Here is a 14,952-nt window from a genome sequence, read left to right as displayed (position 1 = left end):
CTGCTTTTTGTCGTGTTTTTTTTTCTGTTTTTGAAGTGCAGCTTCGCCTCTGAAAAATTTGATTTATTTGTGTGAGGGTTTTCTCTCCCTGTCTCTCTTGCTTTTGATTTGTTGAGCGTGAAGTTGTTTTTAAGAGTAATGAAAGTAGTGAAGAATTGAACAAGTCTTACTGATATGTTTTGTTGGTTTTTTTTTCAGGAAAAGTCGTAAAAGTCTCTAATAACTTCAGATGTGCATTCATACATATTGATACATTTATGAATGCACTTAGGTAATTATTCACTTGAATAATTAATGACCTAAGTGCATTCATAAATGTATCAATATCAGTGCCTTAAATAGCGCTCCAAATACGAACGTGGAAACGGCGCGAGAAATCGTTAATGATTTCTAATTTCGAAGTGAATTCAATTTTTAGATTTCTAGCGGAACAAAAACTTTAACTGTTGATCCAATTTTCTCAAGTTGGGTTTATGTTATCAAAAAGCGCCAATCAAAAATTGGTCTAGAAATTTAAAGAGCTTGAAGGGCGTCTATTTTTTTCATTGAAATTCGAAAATCGAGATTTTCCAACAAAGAGTAGTTTTTTAAGTTTTACTTGCCTTCATTACTCTTTTTGAATCTTCGGTTGGCTTTATATTCAATTAAACGAATGAAATTTTTTAAATCATCTTTAAATAACATCTTGAACTTCTGGACTATTTCTTAATGCAAGTTTTAACAATCATGTAATATTTTTTCGACTGAGGACTGGTTGTTTTGTCTGAGTCGTTTCTTTACCAATACATATATTTTATTCATGTCATCGGCAAGTTTTATAGGATTATAAAAATGAGTTTTGGCTCTTTGATCGCTTCACGTCGCATTATAAACTGGCGGTTTCAAAACAGGCCTCCCCTCAGGTACTCCGCTATTAGTTTGCAGCATCAGAGAATTTTTTTCAAGTTTATTTGATAAAGGTATAGATCCGGAATTGTAGATCGTATTGCTATAATCGATTTGTTGAGTGCGCCGCAAAACTATCAGCCAGATCTTTGAAAAAAATACCAAGAATAGTCTCTGTGGCCGATTCAACGCTTACAGACGTGCTGTAGTCGATGAACTATATCCTCAGTTGTCATTTTTTCCTTGTAAACATTGATCAAAAAGAGCCAGCTATTATATGCCTTACCAGCAGAAATGACGAGCTTATAACCGTGATGCCACCACTGGCCTAAGGTTGTGTAATTTTGAGTCATTTCTTGCTTTGGGGATAGGACAGTTTTGAGTTCCTTAAAAGAAGTAAAGATCGAAGTTCTGATACAGGTGTTTACAGAAGCATAGTGTTGGAGGAAACGCCGCTTCTTTATAAAGCTTTTATTCAACAATATCTGAAATCAACATTAACATATAACAAATATATAACATTCATCCCCGCCAAAAGAAAAGTCATTCATAACGCCATACAATTTCATCATCTTCGGGTTTTTCATTTATCTCTGAGCTGCCAACAGTGGAGCCATAAAATTGAGTTTGTTTTCTATTCCGACAACTCGTTCTTCGGCCAACTTGCTCGCTTGGTACTCGCACATCGTTTTTTTGACTGTTGATTGTTTCATCGAATTCCCCGGTCGTTTCCGTGGGTTCAGACGTGTTTGTATCAGATACTTCATTCGGAGGGTTCGGCTCATTAATATCCATTTGTTCACCATCTACTTCCACCGGTTGATCTAAAGGTTCGGAGACTTGAGAACCAATAGCGGGCATACGTGACTCATCTTGTATCGGAGGAACACCCACTCCAGGGGCCAACGAAGAAGTAGATACTGTATCAGTCCTTCCGTTAGGAAATCGTACTCTTGCATAAAAAGGGTTAATTACCTGTTCAATGTTAACTGGAGTCACTAATGGATCGTCCTTGTTGCGGACAAACTTTTTCAAATAAGCGTCGCGGCCTGATGATAACCAAGACGGAAATGAGAAACCAGCACTGCCACGTCTGTCAAAGCGAAATAAACGTGAATGAAGTGTTTCGTTGGTAGCTGAACATACTAACGTTCGGATGGATGCTAGGGCTTGAGGAAGGACATCTTCCCATTTTTCAAGTCCAAGTTGTTGTGAGTGTAAAATGCAGCGAATTGCCGTCCATATCGTACCGTTGAAACGTTCAGTTTGGTCATTTCCACTAGGATGGTACGGAGTTGTACAAGAATGAGAAATGCCGTTTTCATGACAGAACGAATTGAATTCACTGGACACGAATTGTCGCCCTCTGTCTGAATGGATAAATGCCGGAGTTCCGAGCAAAGAGAACAGATTGCGCAAACATGCAAGGACACTACTACTGCTGGTATCTTTAATGGGAAATGCGAAAGGAAAACGACTATACTCGTCAATGACAGTTAGCATGTGCACAGCACCAGACTTGCTAGATGGAGTTTTTGGCCCAACAAGATCAATACCTAAACGTTCAAACGGCTTACTGGCTCGAACAGCAGAACTTCTAACGCTTGATTTATAGAACCGTGGCTTGCACTCTTTGCATGTTGAGCAGCTGTCAATACATTTCTTTACTTCTAGAGAAAAGGCGAGTTTATGCCTCTGAATGTATTCCCAAAAACGGTTTATCCCTGGATGTGCTAACGATTTGAGAGCAATGCGATCTGAGAATCCTGAGCAACAGCTATTCTTGAAAGTGCATCGGCTGAAAGGTTTTGAGAGCCAGGGCGGTAACTTATTTCATACCTATACTGAGATAGCTCCAAACGCCAACGGATCAACTTCTCGTCCTTGATACGAGACTTCTGACGGGAGAAAATGAAAGCAATGGCTTTTTGATCAGTGAGAACCGACGTTGGATAAGATCGTATAAACTGTTCCCATTTTCGGAAAGCTTCCACAACTGCCATCGCTTCAAGTTCGACTGCGGACTGCTTCTGTTCAGCATTAGATAAAGTACGCGAAAAATACGCAATCGGCCTGTCATTCTGCGAAAGTGATGCTCCTATAGCAGAACCAGAGGCATCCGTTTCTATTCTGATTGGAGTTCCATTGCTCTGAGGTATGACAAGCGAAGATTTGGCAATGTCGGCCTTCAATTGCTCAATTGCATCGAGAGCTTTTGGAGAAAGGGGAAAACTTTTGGCACTTTTTGCTTGCAATATCGGCAAGATTTTATTTGTATAATCGCTCACCCATTTTGCATTATAAGCGAAAAAACCTAGAAGTCGGCGCAACTGAACTGCTGTGATAGGAAAAGGATAATTCATCAATGTTTGTAACCTTTCTGGATCAGGTAGCTTTGTCCCGTTCTCAAGTATCTGGCCTAACATAATGATCTTCGTTATACCAAACGAACACTGCGTCCGGGCGTAGAGGGTCTAGCTGTCAGTTCTGTGGGTTGAATGGCAACCACATGCGTAGAAACTGCCCGGCCCGAAATGATTCTTGTCATAAATGTGGCAAAGCAGGTCATTGGGCAGCAGCTTGTAAATCAACTACGGGCCCAAATGACAATAGAAGTGACAAAGACAAAGGCGTGAATGCTGTTTTGTGTTCTTTGTCGTCCGAGACTGCTTTCTTCGATGAAGTTTTTGTTCAGAGTAAACATAAAGTTAAAGCATTAATAGATACTGGTGCTACTGGGTCTTTCGTATGCTCATCTGTTATCGAGCAGTTGAACTTGCCAATGTCTTCTCAGGTCTCGAATACTATGATGGCAAATCGAACCAGTTTGGAGTGTGTGGGATTTTCGACAGTTCCTGTTGAAATTCAAGGCCACAAGTATACTGTCACTTTCAAGTTAGTTGATCGTTTGGTTGCTGACATGATCATAGGGACTGATGTTTTAGGCGAACATACAAGTATCGAATTCAAACCAGGCGGCCACAGACAGCCAATCAGTTTCACAAGACCTTCAGGTTCGCAGTCAGTCGTATCCATGCTATCTGCCATGTTTCCAGCGCTTCAAGTAGAGCCACCAACTCTTTTCTCTGAAAGAACACTCAAGGTAGCCGAGCCTGTCCGAACGAAGTCACGTTTCTCATCACGATTTATGGACAAGGAAGTAGAAAGACTCTTGGCGTCAGGAATAATTGAAGTTTCGCATTCACCATGGCGTGCGCAGGCTTTCGTTGTTAAAGGCAACAATTGCAAGCCCAGAATGGTAATTGATTACTCAGAAACTATCAATAAGTATACAGAAGTCGACGCGTATCCTTTCTCTGATCCTGATTCTATGATTGATGAAGCAGCTGAATGGAAGGTTTTCTCCAAAATTGATTTGAAATCAGCTTACCATCAAATTGAAATTCGGGAAAGTGATAAACCTCTAACGTCGTTCGAAGTCAATGGGAAACTTTATCAGTTTTGTCGCTTACCATTCGGAATAACGAATGCAGTACCTGTTTTCCAGAGGTGCATGGACTCTATAATTAGTGAACATAAGTTATTAAAGACGAAAGCCTATCTTGACGATGTGATAATGGGAGGCAACGATAAAGAAGAGCATGACCAAAACCTGCACAAATTTTTAGCCTAATTGTTGTGATAAACTTATTAAATAGATATTGTTGGAGGAAACGCCGCTTCTTTATAAAGCTTTTATTCAACAATATCTGAAATCAACATTAACGTATAAAAAATATATAACACATAGCTTGTGCTGTTGTATGATACTTCTTTTTTTCCAACCTAAGTCGCAAATTTTGTTGCGATGCAATTGTTGCGATAAAATGTGTTCATGTTGATCCAGCTATTAAGTACCGCCAATGCTAAGGATATTAACACAAACTATTATATTACAAATAGCTTTTTAGCTTCAAGGCATCATGGATCTGTAGCGTAGAGGTAGGGAAGGGGATCAGCAGCAAAATAAAAGGGTTCGAAACTTTGGCAGGGTTTGATGTTTTTAATAAATTTTCGTATACTAGTTTAAATGCGTCCGCTCTATAAATTGAGTCATGTTACTGGGTATATTTCTTTTTTCAAATTGACTGGTACTGCTAATGAGTCTTAAATGGCTTGCGCCACTTAGCAATTAAGTAGACTCATAATTGGCGGGCGTCACTTATGAAATTTTGTAGAAAGTGTTCCTCATTCAGTTTTTCCCAGTAGCGTTATTGATCATACTTTTGCTTGTGTATGAAAAGTGCCGTATTTGCTCTTTTGTGTAAATATGAAGAACAGGCTCTGCGTATTTTTTAGCAATGCTTGTGAGGACCAACTTATCGTGGCAAAAAAAAACAGTTTAATAATTCTTCGTGAGTGAATGGCAGACCCGGTGAAATGTAAATTGGGGCAATTAGCAGGTAGTACTGATGAGACGCACTAGCTTCTCATAAATCAAGCAGATGCAGATACCGGCAAAAAAATTATGGTATTGGTGCAATTGAATGTTTTCTCCGGATTTTTGAGACTGCTACTTGCCCAAGGTGTTCTTTTTTTGTCATTTGTTGTTTGCTGAAAGTAGTCATATGGCAAAAAAATTAAATCGAAAATACGATTGTTTTAGCTATAACTAGCATCATCATGCATCAAATAGTTCTAAGTTCAACTAGCATCAAATAGTCCAAGTTCAACTAATATATTTTTCTCATTTTGTCTATTTTGATTGGAATAAATGAAACGCGAATTAAGCTGACATGCACAGTGCCAGACAAATGTTTCAGTATGAGCTCTCGGCTCCTGTAATCGTCGGGTGTGTTCAGTTGGCTTGCGTTTACTTAAATCAGGAGCTTCCAATGTTAATTTTTCAACGTCATTGCTTTTTTAAACTAATTGCCATTCAAATATCTTAGATTGTCAACAGCATTCTGTGACATGCTGTCCTCTCGGCTTAACATTCTTTTGGTGCTCTGTTATCCGTGTCGCTCGATGTCGATACTTTTGTCCAATATTGGAGGAACTCCATCCTTTACATTTGATTTCATTCATAACAGAAGACTTCAGGTTGTTATCAAAAATTGACTTAAGCGACCGCAGGCAAGTTTTCATTTTACGCGTTGTGAAATTGACTAGCAACGGGCTTGACCTCTGAAGTTTTTCGTTTATTTTTAAAGTTAAAGTTTCCTGGGTACTATAAGAAAAACTTCATCTCAATTTTGTGGCAACTCGTTTGAAGTGTTGCTTTCTGTGAAAGTTTTGATGTTTCATTTAGGATTTTTTCCATTGAGTTATATACCGTTTTTGATTTCAAGGATTCTGGGTACTGATGTTGTCTCGAAGTTTTCTCTCGTTAATTTTTAATGCTTCGTCAAAATTTTTCCACTTACTGGTACTTCAAAGCAACCATGGTATTGTTCCGTCAACAATTTTTTGCTGCTTGAGGGATGCGGAACTAAGAAAAAGTAAAATGGTTTCAGTATGAGTTGGTTTTCGATACGATTTGCAAGTAACATCATGTTGATTTACTACTTTGTGCTTGTCCAAAAAAGCAAATTGACCGATCTCGCTAGCTTTTCTATCTAAATTCTTCTGTAATGATTTTTCTCTGTCAGGTAAAATTTGTTCGTCGGCTATTACAGTACCAATTTTTTTTTCGTAAATTTATCTTTCGAGCTATTTTTGTTGATTATTAGAAGTCGCAAGTACTTAGAAGTACTTAGAAGTAATTAGAACTCGCAAGACTGTCTGAGAGATTACAACAGAGTTCATATTACCATACTCTATCACCGATATTTTTGGTAATCGTTGTAAGTTATGTTTTGACATTAGGCATGACACCAGTTTTCTCATTTTTATCATTCAACCCAACTGTTCCAAAAAGTTTTACTGCATTTGGGATGTTTTTCAGTTGGTTTTTTTCTTTTTGCTGTATTCAATCGTTTTTTTCTTGAAGTACTGAATGATTGCATCCAAATGTTAGCCAATATTACTGCCTATGGTTGGCAAATTGTATAATATTTTCGAAATCAACAAACTTACGGTTAACTATTGAAAAATAACATGTTATTTACGTTAAATTTTTAAATAATTCAACACATTAAGACGCATTAAGTTTCTGGAAGATAAACGCCAGTTTTTCAGCTTCCTCGACGGCAAGTTGGGCTCTGAGTTTCCCATACGTGAATACATCACGTCGATTAGATTCAAAAATAAACCAAAAATCCCGAACTGAAAAAAATCAGCACACATGAAAATTCATATTCCCCCGCAGCGGAATGATATCAATCTGAAAAACAGTTGCATGAGGAGTGTTTTTTAAAAGAAATATCCACATTTCTAAGAAATAGCTAGTATCACAGTGGTTGATTGTCGCTCAGTTTAAAATGACAAGAGCTTAGACAGAAGTTTAATTAATGATCGATATGTTCTTCAACCAATAGCTTTTTAAATTCAGGGTTGCGCTGGCCCTTGCACAGAGTTTTTAAATTAAACTCTGTAAGAACTTGAGCATATGCACCGAGGAACCAAGGGCAGCTTGATTGTTTAAGCAGATAATCTCCCTTGCAATACAGGATGCGAACTCTGAGTGTGCACTCGGCACTAGTAATGATAATTTTTTTTGTAGAGCAAAGGGAACGAAAGCTCAGCTTGGTATAATTATCTGATAGCGTCATATCAGGTCAATCTTGTCGTGCTTCTGTCAACTCTTGTTCATTCTGTGCAGGTTTTAATTTTCTCAATCTGCTTGGCGTGATTCCCAACCATCTGAATCTCTTCACTTTCATTCAAGTTAAACTGTACCTTCCGTAAATTATGGAATTCAATTCGTTGAATGACTGGTTGAAATGATGAAAGACTACTGTAGTAATTTTGGCTACTATGATATTTTCTGACCTTCTGATTTATCCCTCAAACGCGGAAATGCCCCAGATTTGAAAAAAAACGTGGATGGTCCAATTTCTGTCGGATGTCAGATCTCTTCTTCACTTTTGATCGCTTGAGGACAAATGAAGCTGCAATAAACTAAAGTCAGTGGAGAGGACTGATTAGAAACGCTATGGGGGCTGCGGCATTTGGATTCGGGGCCTGATTGCAGATAGCAAACGTAGATTAGTCTCGAGCGAGTTTGTTTTCTTTCAAATAACAATGTACTTTTTCAAATTTTTTCAGCATCCATAGAAAAATCAGATGTTTTGTTTCTGGCCCTAAATATTGGCTTTTTAATCTGAAGGTAATCAGAGGGTAACATAAATTACATCACCCGTCCTTCGTCAGATACTCAATTATAAAACCTAGGTTTTTTCCGGCCGAATATAGCAAACTCGGAAACTGAAACAGTTTTAACAAATTGCTTAACGTTTTTCCAATTTTCTTTGGGCTATCTTTCCTTTTGTTTGTAGACGAGAAAAATAATCCTTCAATGTTTCCATTTTTGAGATAGGAGATGCTTTCCTGAGATTATGACTGTACCATCACTTAATCTGACCACTGCTGCTGCTTATCGGCCATCGTACCAGGACTACCTCAGCAAGTCGAGGCAGAATGAGCACGAAAATCGAGCGAGATGGGATGAAACATCCAAGTATTTTCAGAACAACCAAATACGATGTACCAAAAATAGTCAGTGGGGAAGTGAACATTCGTTCCATCAAAGCTTGGAGTCTTTCGCCACTGAACAGTACGAGGATTTGAACAAGGTTATTACGAGCAATTAAACAGACTATTTAGTTAAATATTCTTACTAAATTCACTTATTCTTCCGACCTTTTACGAATAGTTTTTGACGAAAATTTTTTATGTCAATTTTTTTAGACAACAAAATCTTTCTGCAATCTGAAAGATAAGAATTTCCTGAGCTCAACATACAAAAAGATATTTTAAAATTTAACTTATGGTTATTTACACTAGCGGCGAACTTAAGTGAGAGAGTTAGTGTTATACTACGACTATTCTTTTTTTTCTAACCAAGGTTGCAAATATTGGTAGCTCTTTTGGTGGCACTATTACGGCTTTTTGATAGCATGTGCTTTGACATTTGAATATTAATGAGTTAACACAGTTGATGCTTTTGTAATTCATCAAATGAACTGAAAAAAAAGCTACTTCTTTCAATCAATATAACAATTTAAAAAAATTGATTTTATAAACTCAATATACCTAGCATTTTTTTGAAATGCGTAATTTATACGTAATCTGGCATTATCCTTCCAAATTATTTTTTTACATGCAAAGTTAGTGCGAATGCCTTCAGTTTCTTATATTGCAAGTTATTACTTGCAAAATTGTGTCTGTTTTTATTTGATGCCACTTAAATGCACCGGTTGGGATTTTTATTAGCATATGTAGCTCCTTTATTTGTTGTTTGTGTTTACCGATTGGTAAGCGTTCGTAGGCTAGAGGGCAGGATGTGAAGTTACAATTTTTGTGGTCACAGGTTCGAAGACAATGGATAGCAAATCTTACTAGTATGAGGCTTCTGTTTGTTATATATTTCCTTTTATAAAGCTGCTTTTTTGTCGTGTTCTCGCTATTGTTTGTGAAGCGCAGCTTCGGCTCTGTGATAAAATTTTTGACGATGTGGAGGAAAGAGGTGGTAGGTCTTATATTTTGTCGACTTAGTTGCCACATCTTAGTTGTTTTTTTTTTTGCTGTTTTCCAGTTAAATTGTAATTGTTTTTAGTGTGCTGCTTTTTTTCTGCTGTTTGCAAGTTTACTAACCTTGACTTCTTATTTTTTGCTTTTTTTATCGCTTAAAAATTTAGTTCTACCCAATTGGTTTCGGCATATATTTTATTGACTTTGAGTCCTATTTTTTTAATCGTTTCAGAGGAAACGTAATTTTTATGCTCACCTCTACATTGCACAAAATGCTAAAAGTCTCTATAGAAATAATAGATTTTCATAGCAGTAATTTTCTTTTCGTTTTTTTTCCCGCTTGATAGGTATCGACTTAAATAAATCGGCTTACTGGTCATATATTGAGTCTTCTGTCGCGCGAAAAGTTTTTATGTGCGTGTGTCTGTTTTTAGGACTAGGCTTTTTTGTTTTTATTTTTTCGGCTTAATAGGTTTCAGCTCATGTTGTAATCGGCATAGTGGCCTCATAATGTTTCACATGACGAGTAAATTGAGTTTTTTTTTTGTGTGTGTGTGTGTTTGAGGGTGATGGGGACTTATTTATTTTTTATATCAAGTCTTGTTGATTTATTTTTCATCTCAATCTTGTTGCTTTTTTTTAGTGCAAAGGGTTTTTGCTAAGAAATTTTCGGCTTTGTTACCGCTTGGTAAGTTTTTCTACAATCCCAATTTCACATTCTATTGTTTTTGAAAACTAGTGTTATCATTTTGATAGTTCGATTTATGGCTTTCTTGATTTTGTATTGCAAGTAGTGCAAAGCTCAGCTTCGTCTCTGTGAAAACTCTCTAGAAGGTGAACATAAAGTGATGTTCGTTCAATTTCGTCCAAAAGTAGACATTTCGAACTAATTTTCTCAGCACAAAATGTTAAAAGGGTTTAAAATAGGTTTATCTGTCAGAATAAAATATTTAGCGGTCCTAATTGAAAGGGTTAACAAAAATATGACGATAAATCATTCAACTCAATCTAAAATATATTTGTGGGGCTTCAGTTTTCAACAAACAAATTTACAAATTCCTGAATTTACAAATTTCTGAAAAACTTTCTGCATTAAATTCAAATTTGTTTACTGAAAGGAAGGCAAATTAAGCTCTCCATTTACAAAAACAAAAATTCTTCGTGCAACATAAAACGTTGATAGCTGTGCTAAAGTATTTAACTGTTATGCGTGGTAAGTAAAATCGACTGTTCAGTACAATTTTTCACCGTTGGGAAAACTACTGTTTTTAGACCAGAAATAACTAAATGTTGATAGTTAATATTTATGTGTTTCTTCATGTAAATATTTTTCCAATTTATTGAAAGTTCTATGTTAGCGCTTAACTTTGTCCACTAGTAAAAGTTTCAGAATTCCCTGCGGAATAAAAGCACCCATTGACACGGACTCTCTAAATGGATAAGATGATGGAAAAAATCGGTGACGAAAGTTCTTGCAATGCACAGAGAATTAAAGCGGTAGATATTTTTTCCGGAACTAGAAAGTTCAAAAAATTCCGATTAGGTTGAGCTTATCAAGAGAACGCAGTCATGGAATTTTGAACAATTTTTTCAAAGTTACAAGCTGTTTTATTTACAGGACAGATTGGCCCTTAGGAGAAGACTACTCAAACAGCTGCTGGTCGAAGAAGACAAGCTGTTTTACACGGAATTGAACAATTACAACATACAAATTACTGATAGAGGCTACCAAGATTACCTGGAGACTACTCGTACAGCGAACACTGGATACACAAATAGAACTCAGCGAACAGCGCCCAATACACCTCAAACGGGAAAGATAGATAGTATGCGGCGCCGGGTTGAGGAGTTGCAAAGTGCCAGAGAGGAGAAGCGACGCCAGATTGCTGAAGCGAAAATTCATCAGCATTGGCGCGAGAACAATCCCGACATCCGCGCTTTGGAGTTGGAGCAACATCAGAAGCATGTTGTGGACCAGTGGCAAGATCAGGTGGAAGACAGAAGTCAGCAGAGATTGAACGAGGAGATATATAACAGGGAACAGGACAGACTCATGGAAGAGGCCAGGCAAAACGCCCTGGCACTGGTAATTTGTGTTTATTTCTTAAAACAACGATTAATTTATTTATTTTCTTAAAACAACGATTTTATTAATAAGAACGATTTTGAGAAAAAATGAGAGGATAAAAAGGAAACACAAATTGAAGTGATTGGAAGGAAAATATCGAGTACTGTTTGATTTACACAGTACAAACATTCACTTCCGGTACACGTAGGTCAAGTCTCAGTTCGATGAAAATTCCCAATTTAAAAAACCAAATAAAGAGTTTTATTAGGTTAGAAGTTTTTCAATTTATTCGTTACGCGAAAACTGTTTGTCTTGATGTGATTTTGACAATTTATCTCACTCTGATGTTCAAACAATTGCCCATATTCTGTATATTTAAGGATTTGTATATTTGAAGTAATAACGACATCGTTGAATTTGTTTTTGCTATTAAGTAACTTGCTTTCTTATTTTTGTTTGTTAATATCCTCGGAGGTCTATTAGGGCTTGATATTTCTGGCCTTCTGAACCCTAAGTTTTTGGTTTTAAATCGATGCTTGGACTTGTTCAATGGTTACTGCCGCCTGAGCGCAGTTAGGTGCCGAACGTCCATATAGCCTCCATCCAGTTCTATTGGTAGTAGAGAGGCTTTAGAGACGAGGTACAGTTGGTGGAAGCGGTCACCGCTTAGTGAACAAGCTCAAATTTTGCTTTTAAACCGAATAAGGAGGGTTACGACAAGCGAGTTTCAGAATTATTCTGCGCTTGAAATCAAATTTTTCGATTGTTTTATTAATTTTTTTGAATATTGGACATTATAACCACCTTTATTTAGGTAGACATTCGTGAATAATTTAAAGGTCTGCAATAGAGGTGCCGTATGCATATCTCGGCAAAGTTTTTGATCTTTTGTGCTCTTCTTTTCATTTAGTTGGTTGTTTATAACGATTGTTACGATAATTTTTCGTCATTTTTACAACATTAAAAACGATTTGGGTTGTCACCTGCGTCTGTAAATTCAGGGCGGCATCTAGCAACCGATATGGGTTGTTCAGATTTATAATTGCTACGATGAGAAATAAATTCTTCTTATGCGCAATATGAACTCATAGAAATTTTTTAGCAATAACATAGTTTGATTTAGATGGCCGAAGAAGAAGCTAGACGAAGAGAGGAGCAGAAGAATTTGGGCAGTGATTTGGTGCAACAGATGGAGGAGCTGAAACTACGCGAACAAGAAGCACAGCAGATGCGACTAGAACAGGAACAGCTGCTGCAGGAACAGTGGAAACTACAGGAACTAGAAGGTCAACGAGCTGCTCTGGAGAAACAAAGAGCCGGATTCGAACTGGGACGCTTTTTGTTGCAACAATATAGAACACAGCTTAGAAGACGATTCGAGCAGCATAAGGTTGAACGTCAGCAAGACATCGAAATCCTCGAGAACTTATTCAGAATGCAACAAAGCGAGGATGTTGAGCGAACTGAGTTGCAGAAAGCGAGGTTCCAAGAGATACAGGAGGCATTGCAAATGGCAAGGCAAAAGCAGCAGAAAGACGTGGAGGCTGAAAAAGAGTTGGATCTGATTTACAGAGACGAGGCAGAAAGACTGTGGCGTAAACGTGAAGCGGAGTGGGCTGCGGAGCAAGCGGCGAGAGCGAATTTGTTGCAGGCGGTTTTGAACGAACGAGCGCAACAAGTGGATGAGAAATTGAGCAGACTAGAAGTAGCGAAGAGAGAAAACATGGAGGAGCGTGAGAAGGCGATTCGTGAGATGCAAATTCTGAGAATGGAGGCAGAGGCCGAGGAGTTGGAGAAAGAAGAGGTGAAGGTGGCGAGGAAAGAGGACCTTGAGGCAGCCATCACTGCGAGAAGAGAAGCAGCGATATCTGCAAGAATTGAATTGCAACAAGAATTGGAACGACAGAAGCAGCAAGAACAAGAAATGAAAGGTGAGTGAAAATGGGAAAGCTACATGAAAGGGCTAATTTGGAGTTGTCCAGTTGGGATTTTCAAATAAAAATTGGTGGTTTTTTTAAACAATTTTAGGCGTATCCCATAATTTATTAAATAATTGTGTATTTTGATCTAGCTCAATCAAATTTACTGTCCCAGCTCTCAAAACACTATATGAGACTCTGATCTGCCATAAAAACTTCTACATGCAATGTTTTGTGATCATATGTGTTCTACTTTTGCAATATATGCCAAGACAAGACCTGTGTTGTAAATGGAAGTAGTGTAATAGTTCCTGAATAATAGAGCTCACGAGAAAAAGTAGAATTCACCCCATTTTTTGCACCCGGAAAAAGACGTTCGGTTACCGAAACAACAGGTCGGTAAAGGAATAAAATAGGCGTATTAGTTATCCGATATGATTCGTGTTATCTTTCAGAGCTGGTCGAGGAAGAGCGCAGAGTGATCACTCAACGGGGATACCAACCGAAGACATATGCCAAGCTGAAGACACCGAATGTCATGAACGGCGGAGAACTGGAAGACCTCGAAACACTCAGGAGTCCGCACGCGAATGACGTCATAGACACACCGACTGGTGGGGGACGAAGACGACCTCAAAGCAACTCACAGCAACGCCACTTTGTCAACAATATATGGGACACAGGGAAGAATCCGTGATGAATCGTTGTCGCTTCGTATCATATTTTCGCAATTGAACCCCCTAATAAGAATTCACATATCAGTAATAAGAGAGCACTCCAATCCTTGCCTTATTCTTAAAGGACACTCGAAAGAAAGTTATCCGACAGTGTATATCAGGATATATATCATCAGAGGCCTGCCATTTTTCTGGATTTGATATAGAGATTAGTTGCATTGTAGGCCTTCAGTAGAAACTGTTAAACTGACGGAATATTATGCTGGTTAGTTGGTGTTTTTGCATACCTCCTCTGAAGGTTATTTGAAATTACTAATTAGTATTATCATAAATGTGAATAATGCCACTTGATAGATTCTAGATCTGAATTGAAACTATTTGTACAATTATTTTCTAATTGAGAGGTTATTGAAATTTTCGCAGACTAGTATCTGACTCGTTTCTGAATTAAAATCAGTGATCGATGAAATTCAGCGAGGCAGCACCAAATATGCTAGAGAAGACAGAAACTTTTCTCAAGTTCCAATGAACATAGTGAAGACACTTAAATCGGTCGTAATTTTTTTTCCGTTAATTCGATCTTTCTACTTTTGGCACCACCAATAATCTCCGGAAATAATTTTGGCACTACAAATACTCATCATTAATGCGATCTTTTGCCGTTTGAATTTTAATTACCTTAAATAAACTCCACAAATTAAACAAATAATCATCGGAATGGGTCGTGTGGTGTATCATATTGGAACGCTCTCAGTCGTGATTCGAACGAAATTGAAAATTTTCCAAAATAGTTTCTAAGTGTTGAGGAAAACCAGTTTCATTTTTTTTT

General features: G+C 37.6%; 1 protein-coding gene across 1 annotated transcript; it reads left to right on the top strand.

The window, feature by feature from the left end:
• The first annotated feature begins 4,520 nt into the window (after nt 1–4,520).
• LOC134841349 (trichoplein keratin filament-binding protein-like) lies at nt 4,521–14,509 on the top strand. Its single transcript, XM_063857277.1, has 5 exons — nt 4,521–4,547; nt 8,305–8,561; nt 11,078–11,545; nt 12,651–13,458; nt 13,902–14,509. Exons 2-5 carry the CDS (start codon nt 8,325–8,327, stop codon nt 14,141–14,143), a joined length of 1,755 nt encoding a protein of 584 aa, XP_063713347.1. The 5' UTR covers nt 4,521–4,547; nt 8,305–8,324; the 3' UTR covers nt 14,144–14,509.
• The last annotated feature ends 443 nt before the right edge of the window (nt 14,510–14,952 follow it).

Source organism: Symsagittifera roscoffensis, chromosome 3 (assembly GCF_963678635.1).
Source record: "Symsagittifera roscoffensis chromosome 3, txSymRosc1.1, whole genome shotgun sequence".
Classification (NCBI taxonomy): Eukaryota; Metazoa; Xenacoelomorpha; order Acoela; family Convolutidae; genus Symsagittifera; species Symsagittifera roscoffensis.
This window is presented reverse-complemented; position numbering and strand designations above follow the sequence as displayed.